This window comes from Mixophyes fleayi, chromosome 8, assembly GCF_038048845.1.
Source record: "Mixophyes fleayi isolate aMixFle1 chromosome 8, aMixFle1.hap1, whole genome shotgun sequence".
NCBI lineage: Eukaryota > Metazoa > Chordata > Amphibia > Anura > Limnodynastidae > Mixophyes > Mixophyes fleayi.
In genome coordinates, this window is record NC_134409.1 from 23,580,282 (window position 1) to 23,607,125 (window position 26,844).

At 41.1% G+C, this 26,844-nt stretch overlaps 1 protein-coding gene across 1 annotated transcript in view; it reads right to left on the reverse strand.

Annotated features, from left to right (window-relative positions):
• The window catches only part of SLC1A7 (solute carrier family 1 member 7), a 60,249-nt gene that overhangs the window by 14,095 nt on the left and 19,310 nt on the right, over window positions 1–26,844 (reverse strand). Inside the window, exons 3-7 of the mRNA XM_075182105.1 lie at window positions 6,185–6,400; window positions 3,817–3,859; window positions 3,343–3,565; window positions 2,326–2,425; window positions 1,911–2,144 (exon numbers count right to left, since the gene is read on the reverse strand). Of these exons, the coding sequence (XP_075038206.1) occupies window positions 1,911–2,144; window positions 2,326–2,425; window positions 3,343–3,565; window positions 3,817–3,859; window positions 6,185–6,400 (816 nt within the window). The remainder of the gene's footprint in view (window positions 1–1,910; window positions 2,145–2,325; window positions 2,426–3,342; window positions 3,566–3,816; window positions 3,860–6,184; window positions 6,401–26,844) is intronic.

Consider the following 26,844-nt stretch of genomic DNA (forward strand, 5'->3'; position numbering starts at 1 on the left):
ACCTCTGGCCACAATGAATCCCATATATTAAAAACCATCTAACACAAATTGTTCACTGATGAGCCTGCTAGGGAATCCCTCCCTCTACTCTTCTAAGTATGCACGGAGGCAGCGCATCTTTGTGAGGCCTCATACTCAGAAGACCAGAAAGGTGGCCTCTTCTGAGCATGGGCAGCAGTGGCACATGCTCGAGGAGAGCAGGGGCCTCGAGATGGTGGATCAACTTCGACAGGCCATCCCCCAAATTTTGCTATGGGGCTCGGCGATGCCGTGTGCCACCCTTGTTGAAAAGCTTTAGTTTCTAGACCAAAATTTCCACTTTAACCGCTGAATGTACCCCATTATGGTTGCCATGTGTGAGTATTTTATGACAGTGGGATTAAAATGTCAGTGAAGATATTTTTGCTTAGTGGTTCTGTTTAGTGCAGTCCACCTCAGCCACAACATGGACTGTCTGTGAGATGTAACTTTGCCTAGTGAACGGGGCACCAGAGATACCACCAAAGACCTGGGTCTTATTACTACCAGGGAGTTTTGGAGGGCAGAAGATACTAGGGGGTAAATTTATCAAGCTGCAGGGAAAAAGTGGAGATGTTGCCTATAGCAACCAATCAGATTCTAGTTATCATTTATTTAGTACATTCTACAAAATGACAGCTATAATCTGATTGGTTGCTATAGGCAACATCTCCACTTTTTCAAACCCGCAGTTTAGTAAATATACCCCCAGGAGTCAACCTGTGGTCTATTTGATAATAATAAAAAGGCAGATTCCTTCAGAATTTGTCTAACATTGTGTCACTATTTATAGAGATTTTGAGTCCGGTTATAAAATCAAATCAAGCGATACGATGAGCTTTGGTTCGATAAAACATGATCGTTGGAGTATACACACTAATGCAATATCGGAACTAACAGGGGTTTATTGTGTGATTGACACCTGTATTGTGTACCCAGCTTTACTCAATAAGAGCTCAGGTTGCTGGCTCCTGCTACTGTTCTCACCCTTCCTGGTTAGATGAGCGGCTGCACCAGAGATCAAAGGGGGTGTCCTGGTATGTGTATTGCTGGCCTCTGGGTCCATCAAATCTACTGGACATTTAAGGCCTGCACTATATGTTTGACACTTTAGAATTTGTTATATGCTGGACAATTAGAAAGCTCTATTATACTATGCTGAGTGGTTTATACAGCCGGTCAATGGGGATGTATTACATTCAAAACAATGTTTACTTTATTATTATATACTATATTATTTTTAATGTGGTGCAAACCAGGAGGAGCACAGTTACTGTAGTAACTATTCACAGAACAGACCAGCCCAGCCCTAGTTTGTGTTCCAAACCCATCCTGCGTTCATGCCATTATTTGAATTACACTACAATTTACATGGCCACGCGCCTATCAAAAATTTGCATATAGTATATTTATCTTTTTTTTTCCCCTGAAGGACTGAAAACTGCCCTAATGCTTGGTTATATAATATATGTATGTATGTATGTATGTATGATATGATCATCAAGCAGCTGTAATTATACCTTTTATAACGTTCTGGTTTTCGGATCTCTCTGGATATCAGATTTAACAGTCCATTCTGAGACCCATTACTGTCACTGCTTTCTGTCTACAGCCGATTTGAATATGTCACGTCATACCGATCCCGCACTGACATCTCATTACTTAAAATTTTGAAAAAATTCTATTTTAACAGGCAGAATATATTAACAGTCCTCCAGCTAATATGATATTAGCCAGAAGAAACTAGATACTCCAGCTTTGTTTTACAGATGCCAGACATACCTTGAGGGTCACAGAGGAGCATGAAGAATATAGAATCTGACACATTCCATTTAAATAAGAAGCATCAGTGATGGTCTATGCAGAGTAACATTGTAATTACACCATCATACCTGGAAGATGTGGCCAGGGCTATGAGCAGAGCCTGCAGCACCCCTCGGATAAAGACAATGGGGTTCTTTTTGGTGATAAGTAGGTACATGAGGGGGAGGATGAAGAGACCATGCACTACTAGACCACACACCACAGTGATGGCATAAAATCCAAGCTTCTTCCCTATGGCTGTGGGGTCATCCATCTCCAGGATCTTGCCCGCAATAAGGAAGACAATCCCGAAAGGGAAGTACCTGCAGGGAATAGGGAAACCGTGAGCACCGTTTCGGTTTATCAATACTGTAAAGTCAAAACTATCACTTTTATTTTTAGGATGTCAAGCAGAGTTGGGAAGGGAGGGGGGGATTTTTTTAAATCAAGAATAATGGAGAGAAAATACACCCCCCAAATATCACATAAGAACGCCAAACTTACCACACAGCAACAGCCACAATCTTCATGACGGATTCATTCAGGCACTGACATACACTGACGAGAGGGACTCCGCTTGTTCCCATGCGGCCCAGCATTATCCCTGAGGATACAGGTAAGCTGTACTATTTCACCACACACCTCACGATGTAATAGGTCTATGTTTTCAAAATATAATCAATAAAGGAATACCCGACAGTCGGAACTAGTGATGGTTTTGAAAAACAATGCTGGGACTGAAGAGAACCCTGAAACCAAGATTGTAATCTTGCAAAGAGGAGCTTTTACAGTAAACGTGGTACAAGGATAGTCTACATATGGGCAGTTTCTGTGGTGTATCATGGTACAAATGTCACTGAAAGTCTCAAGAAATCCACATTTACTTCAATGGATACATTGTGATATCTATCTACAACCCACTATAATCCAAATAAAGATAGAAAAATAGTCAAAAAAGATTGGAGGGTTGATTGATGATGATGAAAGGAAACCGGAGGAGCCCGGGTTTTGCAAGAGGAGATAGAGGAGTTCCTCAAAAAGCTAGTCAGATACCCCATTTGAAATCTCTGCCAAAAACATGTGACCACTTGGGAAATAGCTGGTGGACTTGTGGATTTCTAGGATGCAGGAATTAAACAAATAGTGGAGCTAAGAATGTTCTCAATAAGTTTGTTCTGGTGTTTAGTAGACTCCTAAATTAGGAGATGAAGCTGAGTGAATTTTAGGCAAGGAGGAATCATCACTGTTGGTGGTGGATGAAAAGAACATGACAATGGAAAATTGTGACCGTTAATATTTTAGGGGAAAAGAGGAAAAGTTCAAGTGAATTAAAGGGTTATAAATGTGATAATAGGTAATATTGCCAGGTGTAAATTTCCAGCAAAGTATCGTCGGACCATGATATTTATGTGCTGAGCTGTAAATTAGACATAACTGTATATTACCAAAATGTACAACACCGTCACGTTCTACCAAAAATAATATAATTTGTAATTTGTATCAGAAAGAGACACAGCATACCCATGGTGGCAGAAAATATGACAATGCCCAGTACGTTCATCCCCTCACTGGTTCCAGGCTCTGACTTGTAAATGACATCGGGGGACGGGGTGATATCCAGGGCAAAGTTCTGTATATGTGATCCATTCTCATCCTGGATCCCATAGATGAGGATTCTGTGAGTTATACCCTCCGAGGAAGTCGTCTTCCCATTCTTTACCACCGGCACGTTCTTGGTGCGGTACTAAAAGAAAGATAAGTATATATGATTGATTAATATAAAATAAAATGCAGATTCTGGCTTTCATCTGGGACAGCTACCTAAGGGTAGGACAAGTGTCCTTGAGACAAGAGGCTCAACGTGGTGCTAGCTGTCCAGTAGGTTTATTACATCCACTCAAGCGAGCCACACTCATACATACACTGCGTTTTCTCCTATATAGTGTAAATGTTGAATTTCAGTGACACATGGGTATCATGTAGAGTCTGACTCACCTGCTTAAAAGTTGCCTCCACGAGATTTGAAGGAAACATGTTCCTAGGTAAAAGGAATTGAAATAGTTTTCAGTATCAAAGAAACAAATATTTAAGAATAGTAAAATAACATAATCCCCTCATGTTATATACACAATAAAAATAAAGAAGTCATGCTCTACAATAATACAGACACATGCTCTTTATGCAGTCCAATATGATAAAAATGCATAGCTGGTATAACACATAAAGATGCCTACTACCAATATAGATTCAGAAGCATCAGAAGCATATGCAGTACATCCGCATTCTGCAGAACTCTGCCATTTTGCTGGTTGTCTCTGTGTGATTTATAGTGGCAGATCTAGGCCAGCTGATGTCCCTTTAACTGTATATTGCGCTCAGACCCACTGTTCAGTGCCTGAGCATCATGTTTACTTGAGCTTGTCCAGTCTTTGTGTCTCTACCAGTTGTTTCTGTTCTGACCATCCGTTACTGACCTTGGCTTGTTTAGGGACTGTGCTTGCTAGTGATCCTGACTTTTGGCTCTTTGTACTGATGACCTCTGACCTGTGTGCTAAGGCCATCACTACCACGTCCGTCCTTACTAAGCATGCTTAGTAGAGGAAACAAATTTCCATCCCTACACGCGTGTTATCCGAGGTCAGGGACTATGCATGATGTCCACTAATCTGGGCCTTTTCCCTGTATAAAGAATATATATATGAAAGTAGATTGTTCTCATAGTCTTTATAGCGTCTGTAACATGGGTGTGACCAAATGTAATGTCCGCTCGGCACTTTCCTACTGCAGAATGTATAAGAATGTGTAAATATTTCAGACTTCCTACATACACCTGTAGCTAAACGGGGACCGTTGGCACATGCCTAGGGCAACATTGCTGAAGGGGCAGACAATGGATGGATTTATGTGGATTTTATTTACTTTTTCTGTTTTCAATTTTCTATTCTTAAGCTTTCACCAATCACCTGATTTTCCCCACTAATAAATAATAGAGAAGATTAGTTGCCAACTTTTACTAATTTCCACGTACAGTTCTAGATTTCAAGATTCTATGTATCCCTGAAGATGTCCCTGTTTTTCAGTATTGATCAACTGCACAATACAATTCCTATTTTTCTGCATGTTAGATGCAATTCTTACCATCCGTTCTTGTTGTTTAGGCTTTAGAAATTAGTATTTATTGAATAGGAATATTTAGAATGCAGAAAAGTACACTGTTATCACATTCGGGAAACATGACATGCTGGGAATTGTAATGCTCCAAGATACGCTGAGACTGTATTACATGTAACTATCCTAGGCTCTCCGGCTCAGCGGCAAATGGCCCCTAGAAAATGTTTTAAAATGTTATGCCATGGACAGCGTCAAATCTAAATGTGGCCATACTAATTATTAGATGGTCAATTTATCCCCACATTAGAATCAGTTATTAATACAATGTATAACATTCTACTGGAGCCATGGGTAACAGGGACATGGCTGATTTGTTCTGGTGTACAGATATTTTGCCAGTCAAGCTACATGGTGCCATTTGCGGAAGAGCAGAAGTTTATACTGGATGGTACGAGGAGCTGAGCGAAGCATAGAGTAGACATAGCAGTGCAGTCCAAAAAGTAGAATTATTTTTTTCAGGTTATCGTAAATTTTTTATTAAAATCATTTAGGTTAAAGAAGATTCCCCCCCCCCTTCCCAAGCTACAGTTAAGTAAGTTATGAATGACTATTTCCTAACAATTCTATAAATGTAATGTTTATATACTATGACAGTACTTTGCACACCTGGGTTTAGCTCCACCCCTCTTGCACCTCAATAGGAGGAGTTATAAGAAGCAATGATGTCTATGTATCAAAGCAAATGTGGAAGAAAGGGAGGAGATTTCCCACTCTTTATTGCATATACGCTTCCTGGGTGGCTAATCAAATCATTGGGGGCATGGCCAGAGAAGGAGTCATGGCAGACCAATGGCAAGCACGTATGGTAATGAGATGAATCATTACCATGCCGCTTGTCACTCCCTCCCCTCTTCCCATTACAGTAATACTCAGAACTGCATTATATGTAATGCCTATATATTACATATGGAGTTGTGGGGCTCTTATGTACGTTAGTATATAGAGACCATTATGTTTAAGATAAAACTGCTTACTTACAAATATATGGTTTCAGGGAATGACTATATGGAGCAAGAGCCATAGGGACAGCATGTAACAAATATGGTCATCTACAGAATCAGAGAACTGTTTGCATAATTTTCTCAACACTCAGTGCTATATACTCCTCCTTGGACAACCTCTGACAAACCTCTTCCATTTGATGAACCTGCTGAGTTTTACATTATAACTCAGCCACGGGCTGCGCAGTTACCGGATCAGGTCCAGCAGAGCGTCCGCCGAGCTCATAACCGGCTTCCCACTGTGTCCTGTGTTCTCTTTCTGGGCCGCACCCCCTGGGTGGATGATGGATACCATGATGATTCCCACAATAACAGCCACAAAGGTGGTCCACAGGTAGTAGGCAATGGTGATAATGCCCAGGCGACTGGATGTCTTCGCGTCAAGGGCAGCCAACCCTGACATCAAGCTAGGAATTCACAGAGAGAGAATCAGGTTATTATTATTATCCATTATATATATAGCGCCAACATATTCCACAGCTCTTACGGAGAATGTTTATCTATTCACTTCAGTCCTTGCCCCAGTGGAACTTACTCTGAACTCTCTATTACACAAACACTAAAGACAATTTTGTCAGAAGATAAACAATCTATCAGTATGATTTTGGACTGTGGGAGGAAACCTGACCAAATGTAGAGCGTCAACATTCTTGGGACTCTTTAACTACATAAATGATCTAATATATCATCAATCATAGTCATGCAATAGAACCTTTACACCTTTGTAAGAATATGTATCTGAGCTCAAATATCAATGAGTGCAAGTAATTGTAAAGTAGGAATAGTCCCAAATGTGCCAAGTACATGATTCATCATTAAGTACAGGAAAAATCTGGTTGAAGTCACTGTTGCTAAAGGCATACTTACCAACTTTGGAGATCTCGCCTCCAGGAGGGGAGATCTCCATGCTGCGTCTTGAAGGTGTGGTCATGTGAATCACATCATTAGGCCCCACCCCTCTGCTAAACTGAACCAAATTCGGCCTATTACAGCAGGGGTTGGGGACAATATGCTGCAATTAGACCCGCCCCCACCCACTTTACCAACAACGCGGGCAGTATGCGGGAGGTTGCCCTGCTCTCCTGGCAGTCTGGAGTTACTCCCAAAAATTTGTGAGTCTTCCGGAGATTCCGGGAGAGTAGGCAACTATGGCTAAAGGATCTATAGCCAGTGTCTAAGGCTAAAGGTTCACTTACATTTTTTCAGCAGGCAGTGAATGTTAGATCATTGTGTTCAATAAGGACAAGATAATGTACAATTTGTGTGTTACTTTAATATTGTAGTACTCAGTGGTCGAAGTGGGGGTGTATAAGGTGGTATGCCATACCGCCACTTCTCCTACTGCCTACATTGTAAGACTATCAAATTCCATTGACTGACATTCCCATTACCTTTTTCATACCGCCACTTCAAAATGTCTATACCGCTACATCTATGTTTCTACTTCAAACACTGGTATCACTATAACCACTTAGATGAAGGGCAGATCCCATTTAGGTTAAATTAATGCAGAAACACAGATCATTATAAAGCATAACCCAGTTTTCTTTCTCTCTCTCTCTCTTACTATATGTAAGGGCTCAAGTACAGGAGAGCCAGTTATTATGATGACCACTGTGCAAAACTCCTTTGTACACAATGACAGGTCTGTGCAGCGTGGGACTATTTTCTATAAGGTAATGGGAAATGAAGCAGGATGCTTGATGGAAAATAGGTGAACACTGCACATGAAAATTTCTATGTACAATAGGGACTAATGCAATGGCAGTTGTGTGCAAAAGCCCTACTACAAAAAACGTCTGTTGTCGGTTATTTACTGTGACCTCTGACCTTAGTTAAACAGTTTTAGAACTTTGTGACATTTGAATAAAACATATTGGATGCTGAGCCTTTATCTCAGTTGTAGTGATGAAAATTTTGATTTTATTATTTTCTTGTTAACATCTACATTTCTAATTACAATATGACAACGAGGTGTGCACAGCATTTGTTTCACAAGCCCGAATAGCTGAGAAAACTGGCAGAGAGTTTATAATTTGACCTGTGAACTAATGGTTTCTGTAATGCTTTCCCCGTCTTTGCACCTGTTTCCATACAATACATTGTTGTGTTTCTACACTTGGACTTAGAAAGAACACAAATCCCATGCAAGCCACCATCTGGACACTGAACTGAAAAACACGTGGATTATTGAAGAATCTGCCTGGCTCGTTTGCACTGATCAGAGATACTAATCTCCCCTGAAGATAGATCCACCACATCCATCTTACTGTAAACACGACACTAGGGAATACCTAGCTCAAGGAAGGAAATCTCACACCATATGTGACCCAGGGGGAAACCTGGCATTCAGCAACAAATCTCACATCCTGCGTGACTCCTGGTAATACCCTGCAGAAAGGTTTACATTTCACACTTTCTATGACCCAAGGGAAAACCTTACACACCATCTGCATCACACAGGTCTGATCTTCCTCTCTCACTGCATCACTTTGCAAATCCCCACACTGCCGTCCATGGGATCACCAGATTCCGATTTCAATTACTCACCTTTACCTACCAAGCCCACAACAACTTTACCTCTTTATACATCTCAAATCTCATCTCAAAATACTTTCCCACTCACCCTCTTAGATCTACCTCTGACCTGAGCCTTGTCTCTGGTGACCACTGCTCACTCCCACCTCAATGTCACAGGGAGAACACAGTCTCTAGCTTGAGGAGGACGAACAGTAACTCCTAAGCCATCCTCCTCACTGTTGGTTGGGAGGTGGCGTTTTCCCGACCTCTGGGGGACAAGATTTCAAATAGTGGCCTGAAGCACCACAATAGATGCAGATTTTGTGCTTGACCCTCCGTTCACGCTCAGCTGGCAAGAGCTGGGTCCTGCCCAATTGAGGGTTCTCCTTAAGGGGGAGAAGGAGACCGGATTTGAGGTGTATGATGTGGCTTGATATACTCTGAACCCCTTTTCTCTAAATTTCTTTCTCGGAACCTCAGATCAATTCGATTGCACAACGTGATCAGTTCATCCAGGTTAGTGGGCAAGTCTCGTGTGACTAACTCATCCTTAATGCGGTCGGAGAGACCTTGCCAAAACAAAAGGCTGCCACTAGTGCATCATTGTTCCATTTGAGTTCCGATGAAAGGGTTCTGAAATGGACCACGTATTGTCCTACAGATGATTGGCCCTGTCGCAAACACAGGATGTCGGCAGCGGCAGATGATGATCTCCCAGGCTCGTCAAATATTCTCCAGAATAGGGTTAGGAACACCTTGATGTTGGACAGAATGGGATCAGACTTCTCCCAGAGGGGAGATGCCCAGGCTAAGACTTGTCCTGATAGAAGGGAGATAATATAGGCAGTCTTAGTTCGATCTGTAGGAAAATTAGTCGGCTGTAGCTCAAAGTGAATACTGCATTGGTTCAGGAACCCTCTACAGTTCTTTGGGTCTCCATTGTATTTGGCTGGCGTAGGGAGAACTCTCACCTTGATACATTTACCCCCTGGTGTTGTTTCTCTGTGTACCGGTTACTGCTAGTCTCCCTTCATTTTGCTACCTGGCATCTGCAATAAATTCTTACTACTCTGAGCTCAAGTCCTGGGGGCATCCAAGCACTTGTGAGAATATTGCTTTCTACTGGAAGGGCGGCTTACTATAGGTAAGGACCTCTCCATTGTCTGGTTCTAAGGAGCACTATTACTACGGTAAATGTGTGCAGTCTTACCGTTAGTACGTTAATTTTAATGCTGATGTTTGCTCGGACCGCAAGCAAAAATCTGGGTTAAAATGACTGTATTGACAGTAATACAATTAGCGCCGCATTATTCCTACACTGATATGGCCGAATTGAATCGGCCCCTAAGAATGTATCTATGTCAGTGGGAGAAATTACATCTGCAAGAACAAAGAGAGGTGAAACATGAGAGGGAAGGGGCAAACTGGCATTGCCCAAATACAGTAAGAATGCGCTAGACTCCATGGGGTAGATACCGTTACTACAGTAACAGCTGCGCATTATTGTTGTTACTACGGGAATTCCTCCACTGATTTTTGCTCGCAGCTTTCTGAGCCGCAAGCAAAAATCTGCGTTGAAATTACCGTAGCAAAGGTAATAGTGCGCGGGTCGCGTTGTTCTTAAGAACAACAGGGAATTGAATCTACTCCAAAATGTAGTATGTAGAGTGGGCAGCAGCCGTAGATGTGCCTGATGATCATCAGCATTTTGTGTCAAAAATGAACAATAATTTTTAAAAAATGAGAGTGCCTCCAAAAATGCCAAAACCAGCATTAGGTTATACCAGCCACCGAAGCAGGGAAACCCTCAGTGTGGGGTCTTCCTGCCATGGTGACAAGCAGCTCCTGCCAGTACGAATTCAGGCCCAGCCAGCACGGGGCTGATTTACCTAGGGGCATCGGGCTTGCAAAAAAAAAAATGTGCCCGACCCATCTAGGATTAACCCCTCTCCCCTGCTGTGGTCGGTGTAGGGTAATAAGTAAACAATAGATTTATTTTACGAAGACCAGAACTTTTACAGCAACATGCCAGCTGTGCCAGCCTGTCCCTGGTTGAGAAAATAAAGAGGGTTAAAGAGGGTGGCGTGGAGAGGGGTTTTATTTCTATTAAATGATTTTGAAAATCTGCGAGTGAGTTCTATTTACATTGTTCTCTGGTGCGCCACAAGACCCTGGGTGCCAGGGCATGCTGGTGGTTGTATTAGCTGTCAATGTATTATTTACCCCGCTTCCCAGGATTGTATTCGCCTTTGCAGCTGCTCCCTGGCAATGAGTGCTGCTACTCAGCATTCTCTCAAGTTTTCCATCTCAGTTTTCTTCTCATTTCAATCCATGTAATGGATTAGTTATTACCACGACCAAGGTACATATTTCCAAATCTACATCTACATTAAATGTAATCTTCCATTTCACAGCCCAGTTTGGCATTTTGTCTAAATGTTTCTGTAACAAGTTACTATTCTGCAATGTGTTAATAAACCTACATAGCTTAGTGTCACCAGCAAATGTCAATTTACATTCAAGGTCATTCACAAGGTCATTGGTAAAGGGATTAATAAGGACAGGGACCAATATTGATCCATGTGAGAGACCAGTACTTTAGCCCAGTCTGAATATTCTCCATTTATAACTATCCTTTATCATTCAATCAGTACTCTACCTATGTACTTTTTCCCCTAGAACTAGTACTTCCCAGATTGCTATAAGATACAGTATTGAAAATACTTTACAGAGCTAGGCTGCATTTTTTTAGTCATGACTCTCCCTTTGTGAATAAAATTATAAAATTGTTATCTACAGTATATTTCAGAATATAATGCACAAGAAGCAAGTGTAATTTTGCCATTATATAAATCACTTGTTGGACAGCATCTTATAATATGACATACTGCTTTGGGTGCCTGTGCAAAAGAAAGACATTTGGGTACTTGAGAGGGTTCAGAGTTGGGTGATCTTATTCATAAAAGCAATGGAGGGGTTCAATTATAGTGAAAGTCCTTACAACCTGGGGCTGTTTACATCGGGGAAAAAATAACTTGGAGGTGACTATATTAATGTTTTATATATTCAAGGATAATACAAAGATTTGTCTGACAAGAATGGACTGTATAGGTGACAAGGGGGGCATGTATTGAGACTGAAGGAATAATGTTTTCACTGCTAACATGGTAGATTTTTCAGTGGTAGTTACATACTGTACATTGCAGAGGGGGTAGTAATAGCAGAATCCTTGGATGGGTTTAAAAAATTACTTGGATGCCTTCCTTACAGGGAACGGGGTCAATAGCTCTGGACATGATTCATGTTCAGACTTATGTCCGCTTGTGTGCCGTATCGTAATAGCTCTGCGCATGCTAAGAAACTACTGGGATTTCCTTCCTCAAGATGTAACCTGCTCCTCCAACAAAATGTGAAGTTTACCGAATATCTATTGAACAAACCGGCTGCCTGTCCCTGAAATGGTTACGCACCTCCTAGCTGTAAAATCTCTGCTGTTAGTTCCTGTTCTCCGCATCTGTAATTAGAATGACCCCGGGTCCCTGGTATACTTCCCAAGCACAACTTCCATGTTTGTGTTTGAGGTCGCTCATTGATCACTGAGCTCGGGGCTCCATGTGACCCTGCTGTTTGGCCCAAAGACTGAGCAACTAAACATGTAGAAGGTGGTCCTCCAAGCAAGTGATTAATGTGTAGCTCCAGTTGTTAACAATCAGCTTGAACATACAGATACAATCATGTGTGGCACAATCCTCTGCATACATGGACACTACCACTCACAGAGATGGGCATATGAATAAGTGTTTGTATTGCTCTTAGAAAATAAGTATTGTGTTAACAATACCATGATATGCACAATAACATTGGGCCTGATCATCAAGGCACATATCTGCTGATGTTTTGCCTATCATGCGTAAAATCACTCTGTGCATGGCCATAACCGGACCATACACAACTAAACGCAGCAATTCAGCTTCATAAGCAAAGGGCACTTACTACAGTCAACGATTTCTGGGAGGGAACGGGGTGGGGAAATGGCATTCGCTCATTGTCAATGTACAGTATGTGCATGCCAAAGTCAATCTTGTTCCGGCTACAGGTCTCGTCTAAGTGCTGATTACTGGTGATGACAGTCTTGTATGCATGCTATAATATGTTTGCAATCACGAGCAACTGTAAAAACATAATTATGTTCAGTAGACATTAAGATCATCCTAATAAATGTATTTCGGGGAAAACAAAAATATTTTTTTTAAATTATTTTGTAGTGTTTTATCATTAATGGCTATGAGCCCGATTCATTAAAGAAAGTTAAGAAAAAGTAAGTAAGTAAGTAAGTAAGTAAGGCAAAACCATGTTGCATTGGAGGGGGAGGTAAATTTAAAATGTCATGGCAGATTTATAGTTGGGGTAGGGCATGTCCTAGATTAACTACAAATAAGCTATCAAGTATTTGTGTGCTACATGAAAAAGCAGCCAGTATTTTCCTTATGTGCAAAATAATAAACTAATTTGCAGCCCTTGTATGGCAACATGATTCTGTCCAGAAAACTTGAGTAAGAAAACTTACTCAGTTTTTTTGCTTAACTTTCCTTAATAAACCAGGCCCTGTATTATTAACAGGTGACATTAATTAAAATTTTTTTTTTCTGTGTGTACTTTTGCAAATTTATATTCCACATAGCTATTGGCCGTATTCTGCAGTGTCTTGTGTTGTAGAGCAGAGCAGACCCGAATTCATCCGTGCACATATCAGATTTGTTCCTTGTTGAATTCAGGAGTGTGCAGAGCTGATTTACGTGCATGTTTAAACAAACACGTTACGCTCAGGATGCATGCCTTGATGAATCAGCCCTTTTGACTTAAATTGTTGTATTTCAGAGACACTGCTTGTCACGATGTCCTGTTACTATGAATCCTGCTATCTGATTTCTAGAAATGTTCACCCTGTGTCGTGGTGCCTGACACCAGCTGGACAGGTGATACATACTAATCCAGCTTACTCCTTGTCTTACTGCATGCATCTTGTTTGTGTGGATTTGTTTTAATGCTCTTGACCTTTCACGTAGTTCAGTGCCAGCTTCTGGACACAGTATTAGCAATTAGTTAATGCACTATTCTTTGCTATTTATGATGTGTACCACCTGATCTAAAGTCAATAGGTCTCATCACACAGTTAATTCAACTTGCTATGGGATTCTTCACAGCAGCCAGGTAAAGCAGATGTATTAAGGTCATTAATCAAAGTCCTGTTTGCAAGTATGTACCTACACTGTCCCCTCTATGATGTGGCAATTTGAAAATTATAATATTATGCATTGAATTAGTGAGTGGTCAGATGTCTCTGTCCCTGCAGTAATTGGACAGTTCCCCGCTTGATGTCAATAGCAGTATAGTCAACAGGAAATCAGATGTGGCAACAGTATTCGATGTCTGAAGTAATACACCTACATATGTCCTCATCTCTGAGGAAGCCACTGCTGTTTCATATTTTGAGTTACACGTAACCTTAAGATACCTTAAGAAGAACTTCATCTAAGGGTGCTTGGAGATACCGGCAGGCATGTGAGCATCCACCTGCCCGGCTCCCTGCCATACCTCCCCCCGGGGTCGAGCGCCACATTGTCGCTGTCAGCCATCTTGATACTACTGTTTACAGTACTTGATTACTGGCTCCACCAGCTCCTTCGGACTGAAAACCATATCACTTTGACTGCTATACCTATGGTACACTACCACTTCTGCCAAAACCCAAAGACAACGCTCGGACTTGATAAAACCTGAGGCCCTCTTGGATCAGAGAAGTTCTGAGGTTGTCAACATTTCTCTGTCATTCTACCTACCTTTCCTGAGCTCCTCTGGCTGTTTTCCATGCTCTCCTTGAAGGAAGCATCGTGTGGTGGACCACGTAGTGGATGGACCTCCACCGGCTCTCCCTGGACACCTGACTGTCTTAATGGACTTGGAACTGTGACATCTGCTCCCATGTCTATGAGATCCCAGCGGACATCTTCTTACTAACTGTATGTAAGTGGATGCCTCAGTGCCCTATACTTTTTCCCTGCTCCCTGGAGAGGTCAACACTCTGTCTCTTTCAGTGTGCTTGACTTCTTCTTGCTGGCCCTCATTTTCTATATGTTATACACCGATTGACATTACTTCTGGATTACCAATCCTCATTCCTGTCAGTAATTAGATAACCTTGTTCTCTACTGTGATATCATTTACTCGGGATCCAATTTACTTCTACGACTTGACTTCTATGTGTATATTACTACCCTATTTGTGTTTATATGGTCTACACTATGTTGGACTACGTTTGAGGACATATCTGGATAACCCATATTACTTCTTAGGGACAGTTTACATCTGCTTGGTTCACTATTGCCACCTAGTGTTCACTGTTGACATTATCGTCCCAGCATCATTCAGCTGCTGTCCTCTTACAAGACCTATTTATTTACCTCTTCAGTGACTGTTGCCCCAGCACAGTAATCAGACACTGCATATGGACTAATTTCTTCACAGCCACTGTACTGGATACTTTCAATGTGTTTCTACAGGTTTCCCCTGATTACTAACCACAGGAATGTACTCCATCCTCCCCGGCATCCCCTTCCTCTATCTTCCAGGGGAAGACAGCCTGCTCTCCCCTAGTATGCTAACTACTCCCTCCGCTATAGACGCGGCTAAGGAGATGTCTCTCATTATTATGCCTTTACGTGAACAAAACCTTAGGGAAATGTAGACCTCCATTGCCTCTGTACAGACCTCTCTATCTTCCATAGCCTCTTGCCTTGATACTAATGATAACTGTATGTCAGACCTTGACCGGAAGGTCAGTGACATTGAGGACTCCCACACTGAAGCCCTTAATCTTATCCTTTCTCAAAGGAAACCATTCACTTTTTAACTGACAAAGTCGATGACCTAGAAAACCATCATAGCTGTAGTGTTTATCAGGCTCCCAGAATCCATTAAGGGACCAGAGCTCAATGATCTGTTACAAGTAGAAGCATTGCGGATTTGTAAGGACAACTATACTATAATTGTCGAGAGCTCATAGGTTAGGGTCAGATCGACATACTGTAGGCAACACTTAAAGACATTAGGTCACCAATTTCAAAGGTGTTATGCTAAGGTTCCTTACATCTTGTATCTCTTGTTATATGTATTACATTGTTGTTTTTCCGCTACTGTTTTTATTCCCTTTTACAAATTCTGGAGGATTTGTAAAATTGTATGCTTGGAGTAACATTGTTTTGTTACAACATTCCAGGCGTGGCCATAGCAACCGTCACATTGTTCATCATGGTCAACAACATTTTCCCTCAGCTAGAGGATACCCTACTATGTCCCGCACACCACACAGTCACTCCCCTCCTCGTAGTCTCCACCTTGTTTCATGCAAAGTAGGGGACTGAATAGCCCACTTAAACATCGCAAAATCTCTACACATCTTATATCTCTTAAGCCAGTTGTAGCATTTAACCAGGAAACCCATTGGTTGGCTTCACAGGGTACCACTTTGCACGACTCCTGGATCAACAGATGTATTTCTGCACCCTACAGGCATAAGAACAAGAGGTGTGGTGATTCTCTTTCGCTGGCACCTCCAGTATGATGTTACAAGCCATGGTGATCAACAATGAAAGGTTTACCTTGTTGGATATCTATGCCACGAACTCCCCAAAATTGAGAATTTTACACCTCACTTTCCGAACTTCTACATCAACGAGACTCCCCCAATTTAATTGTATGTGGCGATTTCAACACTATTGCTAACCTTAACTTGGACAAATCGCACCCGCTGCCCCAATTTGCCGGTTCCCAATGGGAGCGCAGACACCTTTTGAGAAATAAGCACACCCTTACTGACCTGTAGAAGCCCTGTAATCCCACTGATAATACAGACACTTTTCACTCCCATTCTCACCACACCTTTTTGAGGATTGACTACTTCCTGATTGATAATCAACTGATCCCCAGGCTACAAACTACTAATATTAATAGCATATTGTTGTTTGATCTGTCTCTATCACGCAAAGGGCCCACACAGATGTTCCTGGTCAATTCACTTGGAGGTTTCCCTATTATTTAAACCAATCAGAGGATTTTCGTGATTTCTTAACTTCCAAATGACTTGAGTACGTTGATGATAATTTATCTCACTGGGATTCTGGTGAGAGGTCAAGTGATATTGTATTAACCAAGAGAAAATAAGACTATCACAAAAAATATGACCTCTTACACAAAGCCATGACCAACGCTTTTACAAATTATATGCCGAACCCCAATGACGCTACGCTCGCTCTTAGAAAGCATCTAACTCTCCAATGCTTGACTTAAACTGGTTTACTCAAAGTATAATAACAAAGATGGGGAAATAAATCGGGTAAACTACTCGTGAACATGATAAAAACACAGAAACAACGTAATCAGATAAAGGGCATCAAAAACAGGCAAAATATGATATTGTCTTTGCATTTCACACCTATTATGAATAGCTTTACATTGTTACCCCAGATGACCCTGCCTTACATTTTAAAATATTGCATGATGCAAGATTACCGTCATTACCTCAGCTCAAAGTGAGTTGTTGATCACCGATGAAGAAGTAATAAGTATAAGTACCATTTCAACGCTTCCCAATAATAAATCACTGGGACCTGATGGATTCAATGTTGAATTCTATAAAATCTTAAGCCCACATATGACCTTTTCTTACTATTTTGTACCAAAAACTGCATAACGAATGCCCCCTTTAGTCTACTTTTATTGAAGCCCATCCAATTTTTATATTGAAACTTAAAATGAATCTGGAGCTGATCTCACCCTACAGACCAATTACTTTTCTTAACCTAGACTTTAAAGTCTTTTCCAAAATTCTAGCCAACAGATTACGCTTCTTTCTACCTAGTCTTCTAACGCCCCATCAACTTTTGTTCACACATAGAAGTCTGTCAAAGGAGTTAGTACCGCGATTGCTGCTATTTTGGCAGCGTTTCAGTCTCATTCCTCTATGGAGAGGCTACTGAGCCTTGGCATTGAGAAAGCATTTGACGAGGCTTCCTGGATGCTTCTTCAAAACATAGTTGTACCCAGTGCCTTTGACCACACTTTTTCACAGTTTATCAAGTTCTTGTATGATTCTCAGTTACCTTTCTCAGCGTCAAACACTACATGATCAGTCAGTGATTGGTCGGAAAATATTAAGCAGTATGACCAACCAAATGAGCCGACAATCGACACTTTGGAAGGACTTTCGACCATCATGTCACTATACACACTAAAGCTGGGTACACACTACACCGTTTTCATCCAATAATCGGCTCAAACTGCCGACATACGACCGCTCATTCAAAAGTCGGGTCAGTGTGTACAGTTACACGATGGTCGAAAGTCTGCCCAAGTGGATGATTCTCGCCTCATTTGTTTGGTCGTACCGTTTAATATTTTCGTTCCAATCTCGTTTCCGCTGTGCAGTGTGTATGAACTTCTGACGGATCCACGACAATCCTCCGATACTTCCTCGACCTGGGGGGCGTGTGTATGTAAATTTTTGATGTCAATCACAGTCCCACGTGGTGCGGAATCTGCACATCAATGTGTTTTGTATTGATGTGTATTGCACCTGTCTGGCTGTAGACTGTTACACGTGTAGAAAGCACGTGGGTTATTACCCTTTGGATGTTTGTTGGCATTCATTTTTCATTTATCCTCTATAAAGTTTCAAGTTAACTATAGTGCAGGGTCCGCCCCTTTATGCTGTCTTCGGTATCTCGTACATTTCCCCGAAAATGTTGCTGCAGTGTGTACGGAATTTAAATCATTGTTCATGACAACATGGCTGTAAAAAGTCGCTAAAAGGACGTCCGCTCTTCCGTTTATCATCCTAAACAAGGCTAGTGTGTATGCAGTCCATGGACCGAGCGATCGGACCATCGATCGCATGTAAAATTGCTCGGCATAAAAAGTTGGTCGAAATTTCTGTAGTGTGTACCCAGCTTAACTCGACTTCCGACCGAACAGTCGTATGTCGACTGATTTACCCGATTATTGGATGAAAACACTCGAGTGTGTACCTAGCCTAAGGTCAATTTGATAGCAGCCAATTAACCTACCAGTATGTTTTTGGAGTATGGGAGGAAACTGGAGCACCCGGAGGAAACCCACGCAAACACAGGGAAAACATACAAACTCCACACAGATAAGGCCATCAAACTCATGACCCCAGTGCTGTGAGGCAGAAGTTCTAACCACTGAGCCACCGTGCTACACCAAGTAAGTACACAGCATTCACGTGACTATGGTATTTTGTGATTCCTAATAATAACATTACTTTCAGAATAAACAGTGTTTTCTACCGCCTTTCTCCAAACAGTTTCTGTGACATGCCATTCCTAAATCCCACAAACCACTGGTATAAGAATCTATATAATTTTCACAGGCAAAAGAACGGTCTCTCCCTCAGAAGTAAAAGATGGATGGGTGAAACTTGTTACATACAGAAGTGTGTTTGATACCACAATCTTCCAGCATCCATGTCACATCACTCCTATATGCTGGTGTTAATGCTTAGATCAGTGATATAATCCTCCAGAATGTCCTGGAGATTCCACAATTAGGGGAAAACCCTCCAGACTCCTATCGTCTGCAAGGGAGCTTACCTGTGTGCAAGGCGGACGAGGATGTGTGACAATGGTCGGGAATTGAACCCATGACCCCAGTGTTGTGAGCCAGAAGTGCTAACCACTTAGCCACCCTGTGTCTCAGAGATAATAGATGCAATCCGGTCCAGTTTATAATAAAGGTTCTATCAGAGGGGATGTCCCAGCAATAACTCTAGACTGAAGTTTCCGTGGCTTGCTGATCGGCATCTTCTGGATTCTCTCCCCGGGTGAATTGACAGCGCATGCACATCACTAATACTGCGCACGCTCCAAAAACGTCATTAACTACTGCGGTACTATGGTCATAAAGTTCAGTTAATAATGCTGTTCACACCGTCTACAAACTACAAGCTACGAAAGGTTCATCTTTTCGGAGCTTGATAAGTCACTCCAGATCGCAGTCCCCATTGCGTTTATTAAATTGCTCCGATACTTATATATATTTGCTGTTTCTGAATGTTTTAAGGACTCTTAATATTGCATTTCCAGCATAGTTTTTAGGATGATTGCCCGATGAAAGGAAAATCCACTCCTGGTAACAAGCACTTTATTTTTAAGTTCTAAGAAATGTATCATATTTATGCCACTTTTTTAATTTAACAACAAAATATACATGCTTTTTCACTGGCGGAATTCTGCGCAACGCCATAGTGAAGTAACAAAGGAGCACATTTATCAATCATCGGCAAAAATGAAAAATAGTTATCAATCCTTATCGCATGGATAAGGATTGAACTATTTCTCAAATTTATAAAAACGGATCACAGAAACAGCAGTTCCGAAAAACTGCTGTTTCTGTGATAAAAAAAATCATACTTACCCCCTCTTCGGGACGCGCTGTCTCAGGATCTCCTCCAGGTGTTCTTCGCTCCTCTTCATCCTTCAATTGCGCATGTGCATTTCGCACAAAGATCCCTGCTCTGTCTCTGCAACGATCGTTGCAGAGAGAGAGCGGTGAGTGACAGGGAGGGATCATGTGATCCCTCCACACATGCGCTGTCCAGCTCTGCTCTTTGGAGCACAGCTGACAGCATTGGATTTTTTAAATTATGATAATGTACACCAGCTTCATGACAAGTTTCCGAAAAAAAACAAAAACGGAACTTGTTAGATTGCGGCCAGGAGCAGTCACCATACTGTTGAATGGTGACTGCTCCCAAAAGCGAAGAGGAATGCAAAGCAGCAGATATCCACGATATCTGCTGCAGTGCACCTTTCATAAATATGCGGAGGACACAGAGGGACCTTAATTTCACGGTTTAGTGCACTATCGTGGTTTCTTAAATATGCCCCAAAGAACTGTATCCATTAAACGTAGAAAGATAATCTTCCAATTTATTAGTGCTGCTGTAGGATATGAAGAGAACTTTTGAAGACATTTATATAAATATCACACAAGCCCATGCAGTCCACCATAGACATAGCTAAAACCAAACTCCTGGGTGTAATAAAACAAGCTCCGTTATTTCTGAGATGCGAGCACAGGCTGAATGTTTTCCTCCAGACTCATTGGAACCATGCAATTGTCTCTCATTACAGATACGTCCCATGTGTATCACATTTTCCCATAGTCTGCAGTTTCAGAGACCGTGAATCATGAATCTGCACAGCCTCAGCCCCTCGAAAAATTCTTCCTGGATTTAATGTTCTGGAAAAATGTTTGTGGTATTTTTTAGAAGATCTTTAAGTTGTTGTTTTATAGATTGCCTCACGTGCGGAATATTATGGAAAAATGTGGAGATTAGTGACTAGCCTTTCAGTGTTGGGCGAGGCAGTAAGTGTTTTGCACAATATTTATTTAAGCTCTACAATTAAAAGGAACATATAAGAAAGACTGAATTCCATCCTCTAATTATATGCATCTGGATTCACTAAAACATGGGTTTACAAACTGTGATATTCTGGAAATCAAGAAATTCATGTCATAGACTCACTAGTAGAGATGATCAAATTATGCAAAGCAGTTTGAAATTCGAATGAATTTGGACGGTTTGAGGGTCTCAAACTTGCTGGCGGTAAAAAAAATGATGCCTGTTCAAGCTCAAATTACTTTATTTTATTGTACTTAGAATGTTTTTTCTTTTTATTTGTACAGTGAACATTACTGTGTTTGAATTTGAAGTCAGCATTCTTATGTAAAACCGTTTCAGCTTGAACCTGTTTGAGCCTGGTCGCTTGTCTTGACATTTGTTTTTCTTTTAGATGTTTTTTATTTTGTACTGTATTTTCAAAAAGAAACAGACATTGAATTATGTTTTTTTACAAACAACAATGTAATCTGAGTACGGTGCCTTATGTATACAGCATACATATACATACAATCAAATAATAAAGACATTAATCATCCATATATATTCATCATCATTAATTTATTTATATAGCGGCACTAATTCCACAGCGCTGTACAGAGAACTCACTCACATCAGTCCCTGCCCGAACAGAGCTTACAGTCTAAATTCTCTAACACGCAGACTAGGGTCAATTTTGATAGCAGCCAATTAACCTACTAGTATGTTTTTGGAGTGTGGGAGGAAACCGGTACACCCGGAGGAAAACCACGCAAACACGGGGAGAACATGCAAACTTCACACAGATAAGGCAATAGTCGGGAACCGAACTCATGATCCCAGTACTGTGAGGCAGAAGTGCTAACCACTGAGCCACCGTGCTGCCCATAATTTAGTACAGCAATTCAAACTTATACAACACTATTGCAAGACAACCAAACAAAACATTAATAATTAAAATTGTTGAATCCAGTTAAAATATAACTTCCACAAAAATACCTATGTCCACATACCAAGACAACACAAAGTAAAGGTCATAGGAGCGGTAGGAGGATGGAGGGACTGAGGAAGGAGAGGGGAGAGGAAGGACGGGAACATACCAAGGTACAAGGTCTTAAGGGAATGTTTACCCTTCTCCATTAGTCAATGTTATTCTAAATATCTATATAAGTACAAATTAGTAGATTGAAATATTTTTATGATTTTACCTTGAGCTTCAGAATCAAGCGTTTAATTTTAAGGTCCCTATTCTGTGTAGAATTTTAACACAGACTTCTCTACATCTGGGTATGCTGCCGTTCTATCATAGTGTAAGGCTGGGTACACACTATAGGTTTTTCACTCGACTATTGGGCCAATCACATGATAAACGACCATTCAGCCCGATATTGCATCAGTGGGTACGCTCCAACGATTATGGTTCCAAAGCACATCGTATTGTTTGACTTAATTTTTAAACCAGATCAAAAATGTTTTTCAACGATGGAACGATGTCGTTCCAATCCTGCAGTGTGTACGCACTCGCACCCAGTGTCCATAGATCTCTATGGAGTTTATAGAGTCACAATCTTTTCAGCAGATGGTTATGACAGATGAAGAGCACAGATCTGAAGGTAAATCTTGTAAACCGTGTTTAGTGTGTACACATGAATCAGTAGCTGAACGGGACTTTTTTTTTTCTTCAGTTGTTTGTAAAATCATTAATGATATCCCATCAGATGATGTCTGCAGTTTGTACCCAGCCTAAGATGTCTAACAACTAATTCTTCAATTCATGGAGAAAGGCTGGGGTTGGAGAAGTCTATTTTCTTAGAATAATTTGTTTCACCACCGACATTACTACTGTAAGTAGCGGTTTAATATCCGCTGATGGAAGTTCCAAGATTCAAATTTACAGAAGAGTATAGAGAGGGGCAGGCTGGGCATCTGCCCCCCGAGCCGGTCCCATAGTGGGCTACCTTGGACTGGATCACTGGGCCACTTGCATTTTTTTCCTTTAAAATAGGCTACTTCGAGTCTTGCCCCCCAGGCTAAAATTTACCAGCCCTCCCCTGATTTGTAAACACGACTTAAAATTCAGTTACATAGAAAACAAATACTTGTATTTGTTTTCTATGTAACTGAATTTTAAGTAGTGTTTACTGTTTACAAATGATATCACATAGTCCCAGAATTGTTTAATCTTTATGCGTTCCCAGAAATTATGGAAGAATGTAGTTTGCTCCCTTATGCATTTCAAACATCTACGGTACCTGTCTCTTCTTCAACCATATGTTTTCTCTGGACCTGATAAACATATGCCCTATTAAGCGTCTTTAAATGTATTTCCTGGAGCTTTGCCGACTGTTTCATAGAGTTTCAAAATATCTTAATAATATCTCAAGGTTTTGTAGTTCAGGAAAGTCTTTTCGCTGAGCCTTGTAGGTGTCAGCCAGCTTGCTTTAGAAACTTACAATAAATTTAATATATAAAAATACCTAATTTTATGTTTATAGCCTTTTAAGAAGTGCAGTGTAAGTTATCTAGTTCATCTGGGGTAGGCCAGATGGGTTTATTTTGAGTTAGGGACATAGTATAGGCAAAAATATAACATCCCTCCTGGATCAAATATATCTTATATTGAGGCAATGCCCTTCTCTCTCCATTCCAGAAAAAAAGTTTGTTTTGCATTCCAAGGACAAAATGAAGGTTTCCCCATATTTTTATATATTTTGAATTTTGGTGATTATGTTTTGCAGATGTCTTTAAACCATACTTGCCAACTCTCCCTGAATGTCAGGGAGACTCCCTGAAATAAGGGTGATGTATCTCACTCCCTGAAGAGTCTGGCATTCTCCCTGATGCTGAGCCAGTACAAGACGTGGTTGGCTTCGCCATCTGTAGCATGATGATACAGTTCAGAAATTGTGTCCTATGTCTATGTATTGATGCCTATGGAGGTGGCCATTTTCATAGAGACCAAGGTTTAATCAAAGACTGACAGGTAAGACAACATGACTTCAGTAATGGAGACAGAAATGTAAAAGACACTTCAGTCTCTAGAGATTCATTAGCTGCTTTTCTTTAACGCACAAGTGCCTACTCTCCCGGATTATCTGGGAGACTCCCGCATTTCTGGGAGACCTCCCAGTTCTTGCCCCCGCAATAGATAAGTTGGGGGGGGGGGGTTAATGATGCAAATATTGTGTTTTCTTAGCCCCGCTCCCTGCTGTAATTGGCCAAAAATGTGACAATCATTTAGGGAACGGGGACAAAATGATGCGATTTGTCAAGCCTCGCCGTCACACGACCCACCTCCCCCGGGATCTCCCTGAAGCCAACGAGGAAAATTTGGCAAGTATGCTTTAAACAAAATATTATCTAGCACCGATCTAGGTACACAGGAACTCAGCATATGTAATAAAGCTTCTGCAGAATATGGATGGAAGAATTCACAATCTAGTTCCTTATTAGTGAACTGGTTTTGGTCTAATGGCTAACTTGCTATGTACCTAAACAGCGCAGGTTGTGTAAATGTTACAATGTTGGGAGACTTATCCCACCTCCCTCTTTACCTACTAGTAGTTTATTTCAAGCAATTCTTTTTACCTTGCTATAAATAATGGGTAAACATTTTGGAACAATAGTTCTTGCCTGCTTTGGTCAGGGTTATAGGAAGCATTTGCATTGGTAGGACAGCTTTGGGAAGATTACAGGTTTAATCAGGGCATTCCTTCCTAGCACGGAGAGATTTGTGTTCTTAAACTTTTTAAAAGTATCAGTAATGTTACTAATTATTGATGAGTAATTATACTTATACAAATGCTGAAGTAATGTTGGGATATAAATTCCCAGATGCTTTAATTTGTTTGACCACTGTAAATTGAGATAATGTTTGGTCTAAGTTATATTAAAGGTGGTCCAGCATTAGATAACCCCTTTTAAGAACATAATAACATATAATTTGTATTACAGGATTTAAGGAAATGCCAACACTTATGTTTTCAGAAACAGAACACTCTACCTGCCCCCTCCGAAAAGTGGACATGGTAGCCTCACTCTCGGGGCGTGGCCGCATAATGATGGGTGATGCCACAACCAATGGGGGGGGGGCACGGTCCTCTGGTGAGAACACTCCATTGCTGCCGACCCCAGTTCACTCACAGTGGTGGTAAATGAGACCTACCCCACCCAACATTCCCAGCAAGTAAGGACAAACGTACTGGCTGCCGGGACGGCCGAGCAGAACCCCACAATCAGGACTGTGCCTCCTATATTGAGACAGTTGGGAGGTATATGAATATTGAATTGGTTCTCATGAATATCGATTGGTTTAGCCCACGAGAAATTGGTTGGAAAAAAAGTTGAATAAATAAATATGAAAGAAAATTAAAATGTGTTATGTTGATTCTTTATTGTTCTTTCATTTTACATTTGTAGACAGCCTGAAAATAGTTATAACAAAATGATATTGCACAGTAACATGGAATAAGGTAATATAACTGGAGTACATACTGATATATATCTTATACATTGTCCTGCCATGTATATACTGATCCTACACTCCACAGATACATATAGTGTATAGTTAAGAGCCATAATTTTTTTTAAAAAAGATAAAGTATGCAAAAATAATCATGACATCAATACATTACATCTTGACATGCAGTATTCCAGCCATAGTTCTTCCTCCTGACAGAAGGGAACATTCCTGTCCTTCACTCACCCCTTCCAAACCTTCACATTTCATATTTATTTGCACAAACACTCATATGTTTTATATTACATTACTCCCTTAAAATGGCTAAGGTTATATATATGGCTAAGGTTATATAACCTAGAATCAGGGAAACCAAAGTGCACTCATTTACATTAATGAAATGTCTACATCTCTGTACTCTGCTCTCTCTCAAAAGATTTTTTTCACTTGCAAGCATTTCTTTAATTTAAAGGTGCGCACCTTGGTTTCATTGATTTTAATTTGTTTTTTGGGGAGTCAGACCTCTTCCCTCATAGGTTGCTGCACACTTTGAAAATGAAGACTTGGGAAGGTCTTAATTGTAACACCCTGAGTACACTTGCTGCTACACAGGCTGGGGACTCACCTACAGGAGATACCTTGACGTTGGCAGGTGAGCTTATCCCAATATAGCTGTATTGTGCACAACATTCTCCTTCTTTTTTATAAGTATTAATATTATTATTATCTTTTATTTATTAGGTGCCACAAATAGTCCACAGTGCTGTCCATAGAGCATGGGACAAAACAGAACACAGCATACAGGGCAGTACAAAAACAAACTCAGGTAAGAACAGATGCAGAGGGCAAGGAGGTGGAAGTGAACTACAGAACAAAAAGAAAATAGGAAAGGGATGGAGGAGAGGTGGGAAGGGAACTAAAGCAAGATGAACCTGTGCCCAGCAATGTGGGCACAGCTAACAGGATCAGGGCAGTGATGAAGATGCGAGGGCAAGGGAGGAGAAGAAGAGAACAAAGGGCAGGGGTCAAGTGTCAAGGCGCAAAAATGAGGCTGGGGAGTCGTAGGCAGAGGTAAACAGTAGGAGGACATGAGGTTTAGAGGGCCCTGCTCAAGGGAGCTTACAATCTAAAGTGGAGGGGGAGACTTACAGGAAACACAAAGAGGGGAGACATGGTTAGCGGACTAGAACTGTGAAGGGAGAGATGAACAAGAGTGGGTAGTAAGAGGAACGAAGGAAGAATGAGGGTATGGTAGAGGTTAGTGAAGAGGGGTAGAGGAGGGCAGGGGAGAGGCTAGACAGAAGAAGACTAGTCATTACTGAACAGATATATCTCATATGGGAGTGAGATGTGGTAACCAGATGGGAGGTGAGGCGGCGGTCATTGGCTGACCTAGAGGGCTACAAGGAGTATGA